We start from the raw sequence: 18,517 nt of genomic DNA on the forward strand, positions 1-18,517 counted from the left end.
TACTCCATTCTTAGTCAGGAGAAGCAGGTACTTGGGTCTATGTGTCCAAAGAATAAACTAATGTTGGACCAGTTGGACTCCAACAGGGAAGCTCTGACCCTGATCTCTGTCATGTAAGAAACTTCCATCTTCCTCACTCCTCTGCCATGTATTATTTCCTTTCTAGCAGAGTCAGCAGGATGGGACAGTGAGGTGGGTCTTAACTGTTTCAGTTTAGTTTGGCTTATACTAGCATTAGGGTATGTAGAACAGGACATCTGTTCATTAGTATGTTTAACTAGATGTTAAATATGTAATAAGATTCTTATTAAACTATCAAAAAAAGGGTGCATCTCTCTTTTCTGAAAAGAAGAGAACTGTTTACCATTTTGAGCTATACGACATGTTCTGCTTTTGCAGTGGTCTGTAGTTACTCTTGATAGCAACACCTTTGCCAGAATTATAGTGAGCTGAGTTATTAATAATAATAATATTTGGCACATACAATGCTTTTCATTCTGAGATCTCAAGCCATTTGTGATTGTGAGAATGTCATTCCAGTTTTACAGGTGACTTAAACTGAGAGATTTGTGTTCTTTGAGGTTCTGTGGCACAGAAGTGTCAGAAATATGAACAGAACAGAAAGTTGGTTTACTTCCTAGAGCTCTGTTTAAATCCCCAGACTTTGTTCTTTTTCTATATTCTTCTGGAGGAACAATGGGGAAAAGAAGGTAAGGAGGTAATTGGAAGTGCTTCTGGTTTTTTATGTTAAGGCCAAATGTTAAGTTTATTCCTCTGGATGTCCAGTCATGTTTTGGTGGGTTTTTTTCTGTGCTAACTGGGTTGGACAGTGTCCTGCCAGTGGCCCTGGCCTTAGGGCCTCAAGTCATACTTCTAGGTAATATCTGTTGTCTGCCTCTGTTTCTTGGGATTTTGTACCTTTCCACTGTTTTTCCACGAGGCATTAAAAGGTTACGAGGCACTAGCATTCAGTCATCCATATTTTTGAATTATTTGCCTGGTCCTGGTCATTTGCTGTAACCAACCAGCACTCCTCCATACACTTCCCTGCATAATTTGGAAACGGTCATGGGTCAGAAACCATTTTCAGTAAGCAATTTGAATGTGGTGTGAACATGGCCAGAGCACGCTGTTGGGCCCTGATGTTATATACAACTAGCCTAGTTATACGTTTACGGTCCAGCTGTCCAGGTTATGAAACCAGGTCCTCTTAGACTTACTGTATAGCTCTTGCCTGCTTTTTCCTTCTGATAAACCACCAACCTGTGATTTATAACTTCAGAGCCACATATAGCAGGTAAAGCAAGAAACATGTTTTATGTGTGAACTTCTAGTGTCACTGGTTGTTTAGGCAAAATGGAGAAAGCTGTTTGCTTGGCCTCTTGTTTGTGTCCTTCCAAGTTTGAGGCTTATTCCATGCTTTGGGACAGCACTTCGTAGATGACTGTGTACCAGCGTTTGGTGGTTGATACTTGTTGCTAATTGTGGGGTAGAGGGGCAGGCTTCAAGGTAGCACTGTAGAGCTGTACAGACCTCGATCTACATCACTGTACTGTGTTCAGGCTTGTTTGGGATTTCTCTTTGTCAGCTTACAGAACTCAACCATTAAGTTCTAGCCATTTTTGCGGGTGGAAGTCAAGCACAAACGTATTGACCAGTTGGACCCAAGCAGAAAGCAAGGCAGCTTCTGATGCCTTCCCAGCCCTGACAGTATTGAGCAATAGATTATTCGTGCAGCCAGTCTCTCCTTAGATTACCTACCAAGTTATAATCCATACTGATTCCCTTACTTTTATTCCTACATGATAGTATTCTGAGAAAAACAGGGAAAAGTAAGTTTAATGTTGGACATTGATTGTAAAAGAGTGCTTTTTAAGAAGTGCTATTTAATTGTTGTTTCCTCTTCCATTAAACAGCTGACTGTTACTGTGGAAAAGCTGGCTGCTTTATTAGAAAACAGTCAGAAGTTTGTTTACCAGTGATAGTGTAAGTGAATAAGTGAAATGATAAAATTCAAATTAATTTTTATTGCTAATGGGCTGATGCTTTTCTTCTGGGAGTAAAGCCATAATATTGAGATATCATTTCTAGGCCTTGCTGGAAATGGTGTTTGGTGCCAAGGTGGTTGTCACTGGTGACGGATTTGTTCCTGGAGAAAGGAGTGTCATTATCATGAACCATCGCACACGAATGGACTGGATGTTCCTGTGGAACTGCTTGCTGCGATACAGCTACCTCAGACTTGAAAAAATCTGTCTCAAATCCAGTCTCAAAAGCATTCCGGGATTTGGTAGGTCACGAAACCCTTTAATTTGAAAGGAAACTGTGTTTAAATTTTGTCCAGAACTGTTCATACCCTGTTAAATGATCTAGGTTTAAATTCTATTTCATTATTTTTAAAAAAACTTGTGTAAAATATGTGGCATATTGAGCAATTAAACCATAAATCTCCCAGAGGACACCTGGACTACATGCGTAAGCATTTCTTTTTAAAGATACTACATGTGCTGCTGTTCCTTATAGGTAAAAATATTTCTGCTTTATATACTGAAAGCATTTCTCAAAATTATGAAAAAAGATTTTGAGTCTTTTCAAAGTCTCTTTCAACACTGGTTTTGGTGGTATTTCACCCCACGTTGCAAATGCTCTCATCAAGCTTCTTTCTTCATTATGCAATTTATACTATTGAGAAGATTTAAAAAAAAAAAAAAAAAAGCCCTGTAGGCAATTGCAAAGTTGATGGTTCATTCTAATAACTGTAGTTTTAAATTGAACTTGGTTATGCAAAATATGCTGTACAGGATCTAAAATAATCAGTATTTATATCATGTAGGCTGGAAACGGATCTGAGTTGCACATACTCAGAGAAATCGTTTCAGATAAGCCAAAAATTGTCGCACAAATGGTTTCTGAATAGGCAGACTTATCTGAAATACAAGCATCTCTCTGTGTTTTATTTATCTCTTAGATGTATTTGCTGTTTTATACAAAACTAGCTTGGGCAGGATATGCGTCAACTTTATGATGTCAAAAGAATAACCTTATTTATGGTTCCCTTTTGTCAGGCCATTTATCTGAACAGATAATGTTGGCAGGATTCCATACAGAGGAACTCTCATACTGTTGTGCTGTTACTGCATTCACTTGCTGGGCCTTTAGTCCTCTTAAGTAAGAGGTGCAACTAGGTAACGTACTTTTTTCCCCTAACAGTCAAAGATTGAGGTCAATTTTACTTGACAAAAGACATCTCTTTTAATGTTACAGGAAATGAGAAAATACGTATTTAGATAAATGTTTTATCTTCATAATACAGCAGAGATGTTTTGAAATCTTGGAATCAGCTGCAAATGCAACTTCTTAAAGCAATGATGGAAGATGGAATCAGGAGTATAGTCTGGAAGATTCATAGGTTTATCTCTTCAAAGCAGCATATATTTTTTTTGTAAGAAAACGTTTGTATGTAGGCTTGTTAATGCCTTTAACAAAATGGGAAGGTCAGCTCCAGGAGCTTGGATACTATTATGCTTGGCAAAATTTGGCTCCTGAAAGCGTGTCAGGAGTTGTTTAGAGGTTGTTGGTTTCCCGCCCTCCCCCCCCCCCAATTTTCAGTTCTGTGCATAAACTGAGCACATCTGATAGATTTGATGATTAGGCTCAGGCAGATGGAGCTGTGGCAGGTCAATGTTAGCAGACCACGATGCCGTCTTTGTTCATAGTTCGACATAGTAGCTTAGGCCACTAACGAAATCCTGGGCTCATGCTCCACTTTGTGGGCTGTGATGGTAGAGGTGGCACAGGCAGACATTTACTCCTGTTGTTTGCATTACAGGATGACAATTTCTGGCAGTAGATTGGGTGCCTGGATCTGCAGTGTTATAAACCACTATTATATGTCAGATCCCTAAGCACCCTCCACAATATCTGGGCTTTGAGTACTTTGATTACAATGTTGTGAGTTTTAGCTTATTTTTTAGTAGACTGTTAATGTTGTGTTATTAGTCACAGGAGAGGAATCTAGCTAAACTACGTCCTTCACTCAAGCCATAATCTGATAGTCTAAAATCATAAATGTTCAGCTTCTGTTCTACTGTAGTATATCTGAAAAGAGGCCTTAGAAATACGTGTCTCCGTGTTCAGTCAGCCTGTGTTTTGCATGGCAGATTCTTGCAAAAATAAAGTATTCTGTATAGCCACGTAATTAGGGGAGAATTGGAAAGTGAGACACTTGGGTGAAATTAAGACTGATGGAAAAGATTTCATCATGAATCTGTATGAAGTTTGGTGAGGCAGTGATACAGCAGAAAATGGTGTCCAAAGTGGACAACCCTGAATCTCATCAGTAAGAGTAGAATTTCTCCTACTTATCTCTAATGGCCCTGCTGTGTTATGTGATAGACTTTTAATGGATGTTTGTCAGTTTTTGTTAAATTGTGTCCGATGGTTTCGGGTAAAAGTTTTGTTTATTTTATGAACTTGTAAAGGCAAGAAGATAACTTGGAAATCAACTGGACAGTTTCAGTGCACTGCAGCTATAATTGATACTTTAGATGTTGATCGTTTAAGGTATAATACTTGTGGAAATTAAAACAGCTACTTTCATCATGTCTTTCAGTTTCGTCTTTTCATGTATTTATATGAATTAGTTGTACATAGTTAAAAGTATAGGATTATGTAAATATTGATATATTGGCTAAACGTGACGTCTAATCTTTATCTAATGGTACTTTTGCTTTGAGTTTGAGAAATATTTGAATGAATATAGTGTATTGCTTTCAGCGCAATTTTTTCTGATTTTTGAAAGGATTTTTTTACAAGCATTTAATTTAAAATTATGTGTAAGTTAAGGTTTATAATGCAACCCTTTAATTTCCATGTTGCTGAAAACCTTGCGAGCATTAAGCATTGCACCTTTGTTATAAGTACTATCCCAGTTGGGGTGTAAAAATAGGTCTATGAGATTATACTGATCCAAGTGGTATATATGGTAGGTGAAGGGCAAAGCTTGGAATGCAAATAGATCCAGAGTCCTTGTCACCCCCTTTGTAGGTTAAAAGTGTAAAGGTATCAGATTTAATGAGTCTGTATTACAAGTAGGCAGTTATTTTCTAGTTAATTATAATTAAAATCAGAGGAGTCAGTATTTCAAGGAGAAGCATTGAGTCACTTATGTAGTTCTTAAGTTATTAATTCTTTGCATTCCAGTCTATGAAAAAACTTTAAATTGATTAAAGGTGAGCCTTAAAAAAAGAAGCCCAAAGAAAAACAGATGGTCCTTTCTTCCTGGAACCGTAGCTTTGGCTTGATAAATTGTGTGCAGTGAAGTTTTCAAAAAGAGGTATTACATTTCAGTAATCTCAATTTCAGAAACATTCTTGCAGCATTTCAGTACAACTTGCCAAAGTTGGCGTCTCGAGGGAGCACTACTCTGCTCTTAGCTGTTGCTGCAGTTTCTCGTCTGACATCATCAGAAACTACTGACACATTCTGCAGTGTCAGTTTTCAAGGAGAATTTCTAATGGCATTGACAGTTTCCTGCATAGTCTGACAAGATAGGACTTCTCTACAGTACTTGTAATAGATATGTACAATTTATATTCTCACCTATTCTCAATTAATAAGGAATACCATCGTAAGTGATACAGATTGTGATGCAATTGTGTTCAGCATATACTGTGGAATATATACTGTTCGAGTAGGTACCAAGGAACCATACACAGTAGTGTCAGATGAGCAGATAATAACTAGAAGTTGCATCCTTTTAATTTTTTATCTTAATAGTTTCATTTGTAAAAGTCTTGTTGTGATATGAAACAATAAGACTTCACTGGAAATAGAGTTGCATTTCAATGATGGACAATTCGCATGTGTTCATTGTTTTAAATAGGATTTTGATTATTGGTTGGCTTGCAGTGATATTTGGATTTTAGTGGTTAAAAGTGCCTCGACATCTACATGAAAAATAAATTAAAATTTGGGTTTAATTTGAGGACTCTCAGATAAATTGATGGAAAAATGAGAGAGGGTAACCAAAGGGGTTAGTGTCAGTGCATGACTGCTAAGTGAGATAATATTCACCCTGCTTTTGCTTAATGCAGATGGAAAAGATAAATAACACCGTAATTCAGTGTACAAATGTGAAGCATGCAGGTGCTGCAGACACCATTGATGGACATATCTTGAAGATTTACCATGTTTAAGCAGGCTCACTGAGACTGCTAAAGCAGGGAATTATAGCTGGCGTGGATTGGGGCAGGAACAGGTTACAAAAGGACAAGGTGATAAAGGAAAAAGAATAAGCAAAGCAGGCAAATCTGGAGTAGTTAGGAGCAGAGCTAGCCGGGTAACTCTATCCAGATGTTAATCTCTGTATTCAGGTTATTCTGTGGTTAACATTGCTCTTGAAGAGACTGCAAGATGTAGGAGCTGTTTAGTTGGGTTTTTTCACTCGTCCGGTCACTTGTGTTGTAGCTCTCAAAGGCTCAAGTTAGGTTTGGCCCTTGTTGTGTTAAGTGCCAGGGGAAAATAAAAAAAAGGACTTGTGCTCTATTTCAGCACTGGGCTTAGCCCCACCAATCTTTTACTGCACGTCAGTTGATCCATTATAGCTGTCCATGTGTGCGAGCTTTGCCTGAAGCAAATTCAAAGTAATTTGAGTCATCTTAGTTTTCAATGAAGCAGGGCAAAACAACTCAAATTATCCTGCCTTTGCCATGGGCTAAGAGCATGCACTCCGACAGCTATGATGGATCAGCTACCCTGAAGTAAAATATTGGTGTCGCTAAGCCTAGAAAATTTTAGCACTTAACTCAATTGGAGTACAGTTAAAGCAGCACGCTGCGGGGAATCTGTACGCATTTATATTGGCATGGAAGTGTTTGTGCTGCCACAGCTACTTCCGTAGGTAAGGATATAAATACTTCAGCATAAAGCGTCTTTGTTCAGGTTATAGCTGGATTTGCATTCAAATTCTTATCAATAGAGCATATTGGTTTAAAAAATTAAAAGTGTAACCTACTGAACTTTCTAGTGTAGCTCATGTCTCAAGTATCTTTGTTATGGTAAAATAGGCTGAAATGAAAGTTTTGAGGACCTGTGACATTTTGTCTTCTAGCAATTCAATTATGAGCTGCCAGACTTAATTACCTTAGAGTTGTTATCCTACGTGATTTTTAAAGTAGAAGTTGAAAAGTATGCTCTCTAATGGGAAGCACAATTGTTATTCTATCAGTTGTTCACAGTGAAGACTCTCTTGAAGAAGTTTTAAGTGTGAGGGAAGGATTATTACTTTGAAGCAAAAATGCAGCTTAATTTGGCTGTAACTCTACATGCATTTTTAGTGGGGAAGAAAAGACTTCGGTGCCTGTTTCCCAGCTTGGCTCTTCCACGAAAGGCATAATAGGAATATTTTCAGAAGTATACCACAGAAATTCTCCCAACTCTGTCAGGGGAAAAAAAAAAAACAACCTAGCCTGTCTTCCATTAAAACTTTCCTTATCCTTTCTATATAACGACTCAATTTTCTCTCTACCCCCTTTGCCTCTCCAAAATGCACATCAACAGAGTAAGATCAGATGCTAACCTTTCTCGTTCTCCCCATTTTATAAATGACAAGTGATGAAGAGAGTGGTTATTTTGTCCAAGCTCACAGAACAAATAACAGCAGAATTAGGATGGCATGTTTCCCAACTTGTATTCCTTTGCCGTTATCAGTGGGTTATGCAGCATCTGTACAGATCAGGTCATCAGGCATAGGTCCTCCCATAAGGAGATGGAGCATGTGAAGAGGATGCAGGCCTATGGAAGAGGTATTGAATTGTAAAATCTCTCACCGTTTCTGACTTGCAGTTAAGATGACACATCCATGGGAGAGACTCACACCGTTTGGTAGGGCCTGTTTGTTCTTCCCCGCGATCTAACAGCCAGAGGTTCTTTCATTTCTGTCGTTGGAGATTCTGGAATGACATGGGGCTTTTCTCCAGATACGTGTTGAGCAAGACTCATCTTTTTTAATACTTAAGTTTTCATGCGCTGTTTCACTGTATTGATGTATTTTTAAAATGCATTAGAAAAAGCAACTTTCCAGCCATCCTAGAAATTTAAGCCTATGCTTTAGTTTGCTTTAGTTTTGAGTAATGTTATGTTATTCTGATTTTACACAGTACATCAAATCAAATTTGAAGAGTTATTTTAAGATGGATATTGTAACTGAATAGATTTAATGTTCCTTAATGGCATTTGGAGCATTTTAGCGCAAAGATTTTGTGTAAGTAGCACTAATACAATGGTAAAGTTAATAGTCTGATTGTCCATATTCTATAAAAATGGCATAATTTAGGAAATAGAATGAATATTTGAGTGTGAAATGTCCAAATAGCATCTTTCTGATCCATGATTAAGAGATTGAATATTGAAAGAATACTTTCAAAGAGCATGGTATACCTCTTTCTGGGTGCTTTATATACATATATATCCTGCTACTACTGTAATGATTTTTTCCTATGTACTTTCACTTTTTTTTTTTGTGTATATTGGCTGAGAGATACCAATTCTTTAATGGAATATCCTTTCTAGAAGGTTTCACAGTTAAATTTTCACAGCTAAGACATAGTGCACTGTACCTGACTCGCTTTTTGACAGCATTGTTACTGCCCTGACAAGGAAATCTTGTACTGTAAACATTGTTTGAAGAAGCTTCTAATTGTATTATAAATAAACAATAAGCTAAAGCAGAGGTTTCTACTGGCACATACTGTATTCTCCCCCAAGAGAGTGAAGCAGGGCAAAGGAAATACAGAAGGTGTTAATATTTGACTGTGACTTAAATAAATATAAAATTCAGAATATTTTGTTACTGAAACAAATGCATGAGAACTATGGGGAAATCAAAGGTAAAACTGATCAGAGCCAAACCAGAATATTTTTCTTTTTTTCAGTTACCTTAAAATTCTGTGTTTCTAACATTGCTGTTTCTTCACTGAAGTTGTTTTAGTAAGAAAAAAGGTTTAGGCTTCACATATGTTGGAAGAGATGATATTCTGTCCAAGTAAAAAGTAGACTATATGGTATATACATGTATGAAATAGTCTGAACATAAACTGAACATGACCATACAAATAATTTAAAAACAGATGTAGATTAAAGTAATGTTCAGAGTCTGATAGGGCAAGGCAATAGCAAAAGCATACTGGTGTTTAAATAGACATCTCACAAATAGATTGAATCAAATCAATAAATAGACTGAATCAGATGTGTCACTATAAAATTAGGAGTGCTACTGTGAATCTATGTTTGTGAATTTTATCTCTTAGCTAGTTTTGTAATTTGCTCAAAGATTCACCAAATCAGATGGTAGTTGTTCAATTCATTATACTCCTATTAACTACATTATTGGAAATGAGCACAGTTAAAAAAAACTTGCCAGGAGCAGAGTTTGTGCTTTACAAGATTATTTCAAGAAGCATTTCTTTCTTTATTTTCCTAGTTTGTGCACTCAAATCATGACATTAAATTTAAAAAAACTTTTAATTTTCTTTGGGTTATTAGACATAAAACTATCTAGAAAAAAAACAGTAAAATGGCTGATTCTAACTGAATTTGCAGAAACCTGTTTAGCAGTCTATACTGATGAAAACTTAAAAGTGTGTATGCATAGTAACTTTAAGCCCTGGCTTCCTGTGTGATTTTTGTGTGCTAACATCTTTTCAATACCTACAGATCTTTGAAATAAGGAACATTCAGAATTGTGTGGTTGTTGCCTTTTGGATATTTTATGCAGCAAAACACTTGGAATAACAAACTGTTAATGGACCCAATTATTTGTATACAGTGGGATCATGCGCTTCTGAGTGATTTCCTTTATTAAGCCTAGACATCTGGTTCCCTGTTGCCTCAAAAGCCCTGATCAGGACCAGACCCCTGTTGAATACAGGTGCACTGCATAATGCTTTTATTTTTGACCGAGATAATGCTATGAAAAACCAGTGAATAATGCAGTGGAAGAAGAGGGAGGATGAATGAATATAATAACAAAATCCCATAGTTAGGCCTTCTACTTTCCTACTTGTTTCTATAGTTTTGAATCATTTATTGAATTTGTTTGCGGGGGGGTTTAGTATTATTCACTGTTCTGTTACATTGCTATAGGAAATGCATAGTGTCCTGGTTTCGGCTGGGACAGAGTTAACTCTCTTCTTAGTAGCTGGTACAGTGCTGTGTTTTGGATTTAGTGTGAGAATGATGTTGATAACACGCTGATGTTTTAGTTGTTGCTAAGTAGTGCTTATCTTAAGCCAAGGACTTTTCAGTTTCCCATGCTCTGCCAGCGAGCAGGTGTGCAAGAAGCTGGGAGGGAGCACAGCTAGGGCAGCTGACCTGAACTAGCCAAAGGGATATTCCATACCATGGAACGTCATGCCCAGTATATAAACAGGGGGAGTTGGCCAGGAGGGGTGGATCGCGGCTCCGGCATCGGTCAGCGGGTGGTGAGCAATTGCATTGTGCATCACTGGTGTGTGTGTGTCCCCCCCCTTTTTTTTTGTTATATTCCTTTTCACTACTATTATTATTATATTTCATTATTACTATTGTTAGTATTATATTTTACTTTAGTTATTAAACTGTTCTTATCTCAACCCACAAGTTTTACTTTTTTTTCCCTTTCCTCCTCCTCACCCCACTGGGAGGGGGAGGGGGAAGTGGCTGCGTGGTGCTGAGTTGCTGACTGGGGTTAACCCACGACACATAGGTGCCATTTTCTTGATGTGTGTATGTTTGCTTTTGATATCAGCCATAATATTCCTCTTACAGAGACATGACATTTTTGGGGATATCTAATTTCTGAGATACTTATGGAAATGTACATAAAATTGTGATGCAAAACCAAAGACTTTTTTTTTTTTTTGCACAACTCACCTCTTTCTCCCTTTTGTTCATTGCCACCTCCATCCATAGTGTCTACTTGCTCCCAAATTACCTTTGCAGTGAAAACACACTTAAGAAATTTCAGCTTGAAGCGTTATTTTCTTTTAAAGAATTTTGGGGTGGGGAAAATAGAAGTGCAGGGTCTTTAGAATTTAAAAAGATTTATACTTGCAGCTAGCATTTTTAATACAATGCTGCAGATTCTCAACCTGCATAAGCTATAATTTGCTTTATTCCAAAGGCAGTAAGGAAATTCTTATGTACAGCACATTTCCCTAGTTCAATAGCAGGCTTTCCTTTTTGTGTAAGTGTAATTTTTTTCTGTGTAGAGTTATGTCCTGATAGAATACATATCATTAGTGTGTGTGTTACTTGAGATTTGAAGCTGCCTTCTTATTTTTTCAGCTCTGAAAAGTTGATTTAAAGGTCAATGTGGCTAGCTACTCTACCTAGTAGGTTTTTGTGCTGCTGTTTTGCGATTTTGAACAGCAGCGTGATGCTTTTTGTATACTTTTCCAAGCAATGTTAGTTATCTGAAATGTCGGCTCCTACAAGAAGACTATTTTAGCAAAGAAATGGAGTTGCATTGTTAAGATTTCTTTAGCTTCACTGTTTCTCTGCCATGTTTTTGTAATCGATGATTTCTCAAGAATCTGTAAATCAAAAGAACCATTTTCCCCCAGTCAGTTAAATGCTGCCTTTGCTAGGAAAATTCCTGTTGCCCAGGAGCTTTTAGACAACCAAAAATGCTGTGCAAAAAGAGCAAAATATAATTACTTTTGAACAATATGTTAACCTAAACTTAACAATAATTAACTGAAAAGCATGTCTCACTGCAGGCTGCACATGAGAAGGTACTTCCTTCTGCTGCTTATTCATAAATCTGGCTGATTAGCAAAACCTTTCATTTTACCCATTGCTTTACTGAATTCCTCCTGTTTCTCTGTGCATTCCCATTTGGATCCTACGTCATGCCTTGGACTTGTTACATGTTGTTTTTCCAGCAGCACAATGCAGACACACTGTGGAATGGAAATCAAAGTGAGAGCTGCTTTTGCTTTGTTCAACGGCATGTGCCTGCAAGCCTGTGCTGGGTTTCCTCTCCCGCTTGGATCTGGTGGGATGGTGAGACATGTAAACAGCAGGCATTCTCCCCCATCGGTGCATGGACCAGGGTTCTGGTTGAAGGCAGTAATTCATGTTTTTGTTGCCTTTCACTGGAGGCCTTAAAGCTTGAGCAAATGTGGAAGATTCTTCCACTTTGATAGATGGTAAAATAGTTTGCGCAGTGTGCTGTGCTGGGGTAAGAGGGGAGGAAAACCTGGGTCCTTTACTATTAGTCATCTGACTGTTAGATAATCTGTTCTTATTTGAGCAGTCAGGACTGTTTTATCTGAGTAGATATACACTTAAAGATAGGTAACATCCAGTGTTCTGAAAGAATTTTTCTGTTGGAAAGGTTAGAAAATCAAACCTGTTGTTTATTTTAAAAACTGGATGCTTCCCAACTCCCTTCCCTCTCTTTATTTGTCCTCCCTGACATCCTACTGTCATTACATTACTGCCTCTGTTTAATTTTTCGTAGCCCGTATATAACACCACCACTTAGGACAGGAATGGGAAACTGCTGCGCTTTATCCTCTGCTTTAAGGCAGTTCAGTCAGGTAAAATACGAGTCACCCAAGCAGCAGCTTTCTTAGTAGCTAAAGGTGTTTGTAATTTGAAGTTCACAGTGCTGTTAAAGAATGATCACTAGAAAGAGTTTATGTGCAAATTTCCATACAACTTAGATTCTTGTGCTACATGAAGAAAGGTAGGGGAGAGGGTGGGATCTGGCAGTGAGGTTTTTTCCATGCTCCCTCCATTATGGACCAAAATCACTCTTCCTGAAAGGAGCTGCTGACCTGGGAAAGTATCAGCAGGCTTCTCAAGCGAGCATTTATTTTGCTTCTCGTTTTCCTTCTTTCTGCCGATGGACTCTGCTGCAATGAGAACACAAGGACTGAGTAATTTAGGCCTGATGTGTGATACTACACAATAAAATGGTTTAGCACAGTACAGGTTTTGCATAAACTAATTTAGGCGTAGTGTCTAGGGTACATAAAACATACAAAAGGTCTGGGCTGAGAGGTAAGAACAATTGGAAAACACCAAAACCACAGCACAACTTTCCTAATCTCTATGTATTTTTCCACTCTGTCCCATGGAGCATCTACATTCTCAGAGTTGTAAACGGTATGGTACAAGGCATCTCTGTTTCTGCTTAGAGGGCTTTTTTCCTTTGCTGTGTCTGTTTTTATTAATTTGATTTCAGATGAGGTATCATGGAATCATAGAATATCTCAAGCTGGAAGGAACGCATAAGCATCATCAAGTCCAACTCCCTGCTCCTCGCAGGACTACCTAAAACTAAACCATATGACTAAGAGCGTCGTTCAGATGCTTCTTGAACTCTGACAGGCTTGGTGCCATGACCACTTCCCTGGGGAGCCTGTTCCGGTGACTGGCCACCCTCTTGGTGAAGAACCTTTCCCTAGTGTCCAATCTGAACTCCCCCTGACGCATCTTCATACCATCTCTGTGTATCTTCTAAAGAAACTGAATGCTTTGGCACCATTTGGTATTTGGCAACATTTGGTATGAAAAGGTGTCCTCTTTGTATAACACATGACAAGTGTGAAAATGAAGCCCTGATTAGTTCAATTTAAAATACTGGTTTTGCACCATTGTAGTGGAATGTATTGAAGCAGCAGGAGATGATTAAATGCCAGAAGAAAGCATAGTTAAATTATGTAAGTTATTTTTCAGTTACTTTAAAATTGCCCTTTATTTTTTCCTGCAAATGATTTGTTTAAACGTGGATAGCCTCTGTTAATAAAGCTGTACTGATACTTCTTGACACTGCAGATGTGGGAATGTGATATGTGCATAGATGCACATAAAATGTTGTGGTCAAAGTTTAATTTTGTTTACAGAGCGTTTTTAACAAGTACAGCATGCAAATTTGAAGAGATTTGCTGAGACTGCAGTCTGGGCATTTCTTTTCTTAATTCATATAACCACTTCCAGTATTTAGTTATCTGGATATCATTCATTATCTGAATATCTGAGACTCATTAGGTCCAGATTGCAGAAGGCATGTTAGTTATGCTTCATTTGTTTAGTTGATTTAAAAATAAAACGTATCTACCCCATGATACAGGTTACAAATCTTTAACAATAAAATTAACGTTCCTAACCAATACAGAAGAGATTATGCAGCTTAGCTAATGCATTATCCAGGCTGACTGACTGAAGAAGTTGATTTAAAAATTGGTGACTATAATAAGTGATTTTCTAGCGTATGCTGCTTGTAAGATATTGCCACGAACAGAATAGAAAGGAATCCCTGTAAAGAGGAGCTGAAATAAAGTGCAAGAATAACATGCTGTAAGTCACCAGGAAAGGAAAAACAGACTTTGAGAACTGTGGTGAGCAAAGAGGAGAATGGGAAGCTGTGATATTTTCTCTTTGTGGAATATCTATGTGCAGGTTTTCTGATGAGATACAAGCTAGCCAAGTACAGTGGTAAGGCAATGTCATGCTCCTCTGAGCCCTGTTTAAGAATGGAGCATCACGGGCATGTCGTGGAACTGGAGCTCTGATTTTTTCGTCCTGCTGTCTGAACTAGTGGACAGAACTTCTAATATTCTGTGATGTACTGTACACTAAATTGTGCCAAAAAAGTGAAGAACGTTTATTGAAGATAATGGCCTGTGACCCCTGAGCTGCAGGCTCAGCAACAGTTTCATTTATTTAACTACATTACATTGTCAGTTTGATGTCAGGCTGTAAATCTTCACAGCTGTCTAGTGTATTAGTACAAACAAATGGATATACATCAAATTTTTCTATAATCAAGTGTAAAGAACAACTTTGTATTTTCTTCTATTAGTAATGAAAATTGTAAGAAGATATATGTAATAAGGCCCTCAAAGCAATAGATATTTTCTGCACAGTGCATATGGTTAACATGCACTACTAAGGGCAACTATCTCTACATAATGCAGCTTTCTTTTATCCTGCAGTGCATTGCTGAGATGTTTGTCCATATGGGCAGCGCCTTCCCTTGAGCAAATCGGTGTTGCAGTGATTAAGGACATTATAGTGAGGGCCATGGTTTTAAATACTTCACCTCATAGAATCATAGAATCGTTTAGGTTAGAAAAGACCTTTCAGATCATCAAGTCCAACTGTGAACCTAACACTGCCAAGTCCACCACTAAACCATGTCCCTAAGTGCCACATCTACATGTCTTTTAAATACCTCCAGGGATGGTGACTCAACTGCTTCCCTGGGCAGCCCGTTCGAATGCTTGATAATCCTTTCAGTGAAGAAATTTTTCCTAATGCCCAATCTAAACCTCCCTGGCACAACTTGAGGCCATTTCCTCATGTCCTATCACTTGGAGACTGACACCTACCTCGCTACAACCTCCTTTCATGACAGCATTGACCCTATTCTTGCTTTCTGGAAAGCTCTTCTAACTCTGGTAACTTGAGTTTTGCAAAACCGTAGCCATTCCAAACTTATTTAGATTTATTTATTTAGATTATGCATTCTTTTGCTTCCTATCCAAAACTCCTTTTACAAGGTAATTGAGTGCTCTTAACCAGAGGTGACGACAGGTGGGCAGCAAATAAAATGTTGTGTCTAACACAATTTATGAAATATTCTGGAAAAACACACTGTGGAAGTAGCAGAGTGAAATGTTACTAAAGCTGTATTTTTTAAACTTTAGGCTGGGCGATGCAGGTTGCTGCCTTTGTTTTCATTCAGAGAAAGTGGGAAGATGACAAGAGTCACTTTGAAAAAATGCTGGATTATTTCTGTGACATTCATGAACCACTACAACTTCTCATCTTTCCAGAAGGAACTGATCTCACAGGTAGGCTGCATTTGTCATCTTCTCGTGGAATGTTCAACGTGGAAATTCTTTGTTGTTTATGGAAATAGTTAAAAGAAGTCCAAGGAAGGAGCAAGACTGGGTTCTCATGGACAGTAGAAATTATAGTAAATGATCATATGTGCTGATTCATTTGAGAGGCACAAACATAGTTCCACTGAGAGGCTTTGCCACTCTTCCTGAAATAACTTACATTTCAAAGCATCTGATGATTGGAATGGCTTTATATTGGTCAGTACTGTATGTACATTGTATTAGCAAAAGTAGGTTTCAAGATCTGGAATAAATCACGTGCATGTTCCCATTTCCCGTATTACTGTGGCAAACAGTGCAAAATCATTTCAGACCTATGGAAGAGTGATTGAAGAGGAGAACTAATGATTCTATTAGATTTCTTGCCTAATGTTTTAAGAGGAGAAAATGGAGGTACTTGTTCCTTAGGCCATGTAAGCAGTCTGTATCTGCCTCTATAAGAAAAATATCTCCCTAAAACAAATGCTGACATTATCATAAGAGTAGATTTAATGAATTCGATCCTGTAGTATTAATTCTTAATAAAATATCTACCTTAATACAGGTATCTTATGGCATCAGTAGCAAGCTGCTAATCAATGTTGAAGATGACTCAATTGCCAATAAAAGAAAACATTGTATGAATGTTCTGTGGTGGTTCATGCCTGCAGCATGATTTGATAAGCACCATCTTTAAACCGAAAATCAATTACAATTAAACTTCTACCTTTTAGTGTATTTAAAAGATTTTTACTATACTTTCCATTGCAAATATTCTCAAATCATATTTTAATGCAATGCCAGATCAGTAACTACTAGACACAGTATAAAAATAACTAACATGTACTGCTATTTTTTCTTCTGTATTCCCGATATCCTTAAAAATGCATGTGTATCAGATGCTATCACGCTGTAGAGAATTGTCATCACGTGATCAGCCTTCCTAAAAGAGGATAAATTCATTGTACATTCTTGGACTGCTTCACATGGTACTCTTGTTAAATTAGTTATTTTGTATCTAAAATTAGGAAGAAGGATGGAAATTATCTCACTTTAAATTTTTTTTTTTCCCTCTGAATTCATGAACAACTGTCCCCTCCTAGCTCTGAATTATGAGGTGAAATCTTAATCTTATTCATGGAGTCAGGAGACTCTCCTTGGGTTGCTCACACTCTCTTTCTGAACAGGTGTTTCCATCTCAAGATGATTGAAAGAATTGGATTGTTTGTAATTTATTCCATAAATTATGTAAACCTGCTAATCCCTCCCAATATTCCTCAGAGGCAACCGATTTTAAAGAACTGAGGAAGTTTCGTACTGCAGTTTTTAAAAAAGACGAATTAGCTGAGGACTGAGGCAGCTGCGGTGTGTTAACACTTGTGCTGCGGAGTCCCAAAGGCAGTGGCGGGGATGCTCCCACCTGAATGTGGAGTTGCTTAAGGAAACACAGGGTTTTCTCTCTGCTGTTGTAACTGGTATAAATGACTTAGACTTTAAGTATATGCTGTTGATACCATCCACTGAGAAATTCATGCAGACAAGATTCTTCACTTAATATTAACAGATTCTCTAATTGGATTTCTGAACACAGATTTTTGACAGATTTTTTTTTTAAGGTATTTCTGTTGTTCTGGGTTTCCTTCCTTATACGTGTGTAACATGTACTCTTTAACTTTGCAGTGTCGAATGGGTATCTGCACTAACTGTGCTGCTGTTCTGAAGCCACCGCAGATGGGTGGTGATCGTTTCCCCCTGATTTGTTGAGCAGCCCAGGGGAGGAAGCGGTGCGGTGGGAAGGACAGAGTGATGGGCAGGGAAGATGATAGGGCGCTGCTTCCTTGGGCAGCCGTGCTGGCTTCTGACATGTTCAACTGTCCGCTGTTTAGCACTCTAACTTGCCGTCAGTAATGAATGCCACTTTGATATTATATTTGTGCATAATAAGATGTATAGATACAGGCAAAACCCTGGGGTGTTTTCTGTGAAAGTAAATAGCTCTCCCTATCTAATTGTCTTCACAGGAAACATTAGCTCATTTATTTTAAAATATTATAGGAGACAGGGCAAAATCCCTTGACAAGCTAATCCTGACCAAGCAATAAGTTTATGCCATGTGAGAATGATAGAACATAATAATGTATTTTGTGTAACATTTGGAAAAAATGATTTTTCAGAAAATTGTTATGTTAGTGACATATTAGGACCTATTGCAACCTCACGTTCCATCTTTTAGAGTAAGAAATAAACCACAGTTTTGTTCTGAGTGGTCACTCAATATCCTAGGGAACATTTTGCAAAAATAGAGGCAATGGCTCTTGTTTTCTGACCAAATTCCAAAACTGCTAATTACTTCTGAAAACAAAATTCTTCTGGTGCTTAAAATGAAAAATAGCATTCTACATGTACTTCACTGAAAAACAGAATTGCTGTGTAGTTCTGTGCTACTATCATTTTTTTTTTATCCTTTCAGTAGCCACATGACAATGATAGATTTACTCCTCTTTATAAGAACCTGTATCATGTTTTCAGGTATTTGAGAATGAAAGATTTCAAAGAAATGTAAAGTATGACTGTATTTATACATGGGCCACTGCCTGACTTCAAGTTGGGGAAGTACTTTGTAATGGAAGATGCTACGT

At 37.8% G+C, this 18,517-nt stretch overlaps 1 protein-coding gene across 1 annotated transcript in view; it reads left to right on the top strand.

Annotated features, from left to right (window-relative positions):
* The window catches only part of LCLAT1 (lysocardiolipin acyltransferase 1), a 120,660-nt gene that overhangs the window by 42,068 nt on the left and 60,075 nt on the right, over window positions 1-18,517 (top strand). The window contains 2 exon segments of the mRNA XM_050894374.1: window positions 2,092-2,290; window positions 15,702-15,848. Coding sequence (XP_050750331.1) covers window positions 2,092-2,290; window positions 15,702-15,848 — 346 coding nt within the window.

This window comes from Gymnogyps californianus, chromosome 3 (assembly GCF_018139145.2).
Source record: "Gymnogyps californianus isolate 813 chromosome 3, ASM1813914v2, whole genome shotgun sequence".
NCBI lineage: Eukaryota > Metazoa > Chordata > Aves > Accipitriformes > Cathartidae > Gymnogyps > Gymnogyps californianus.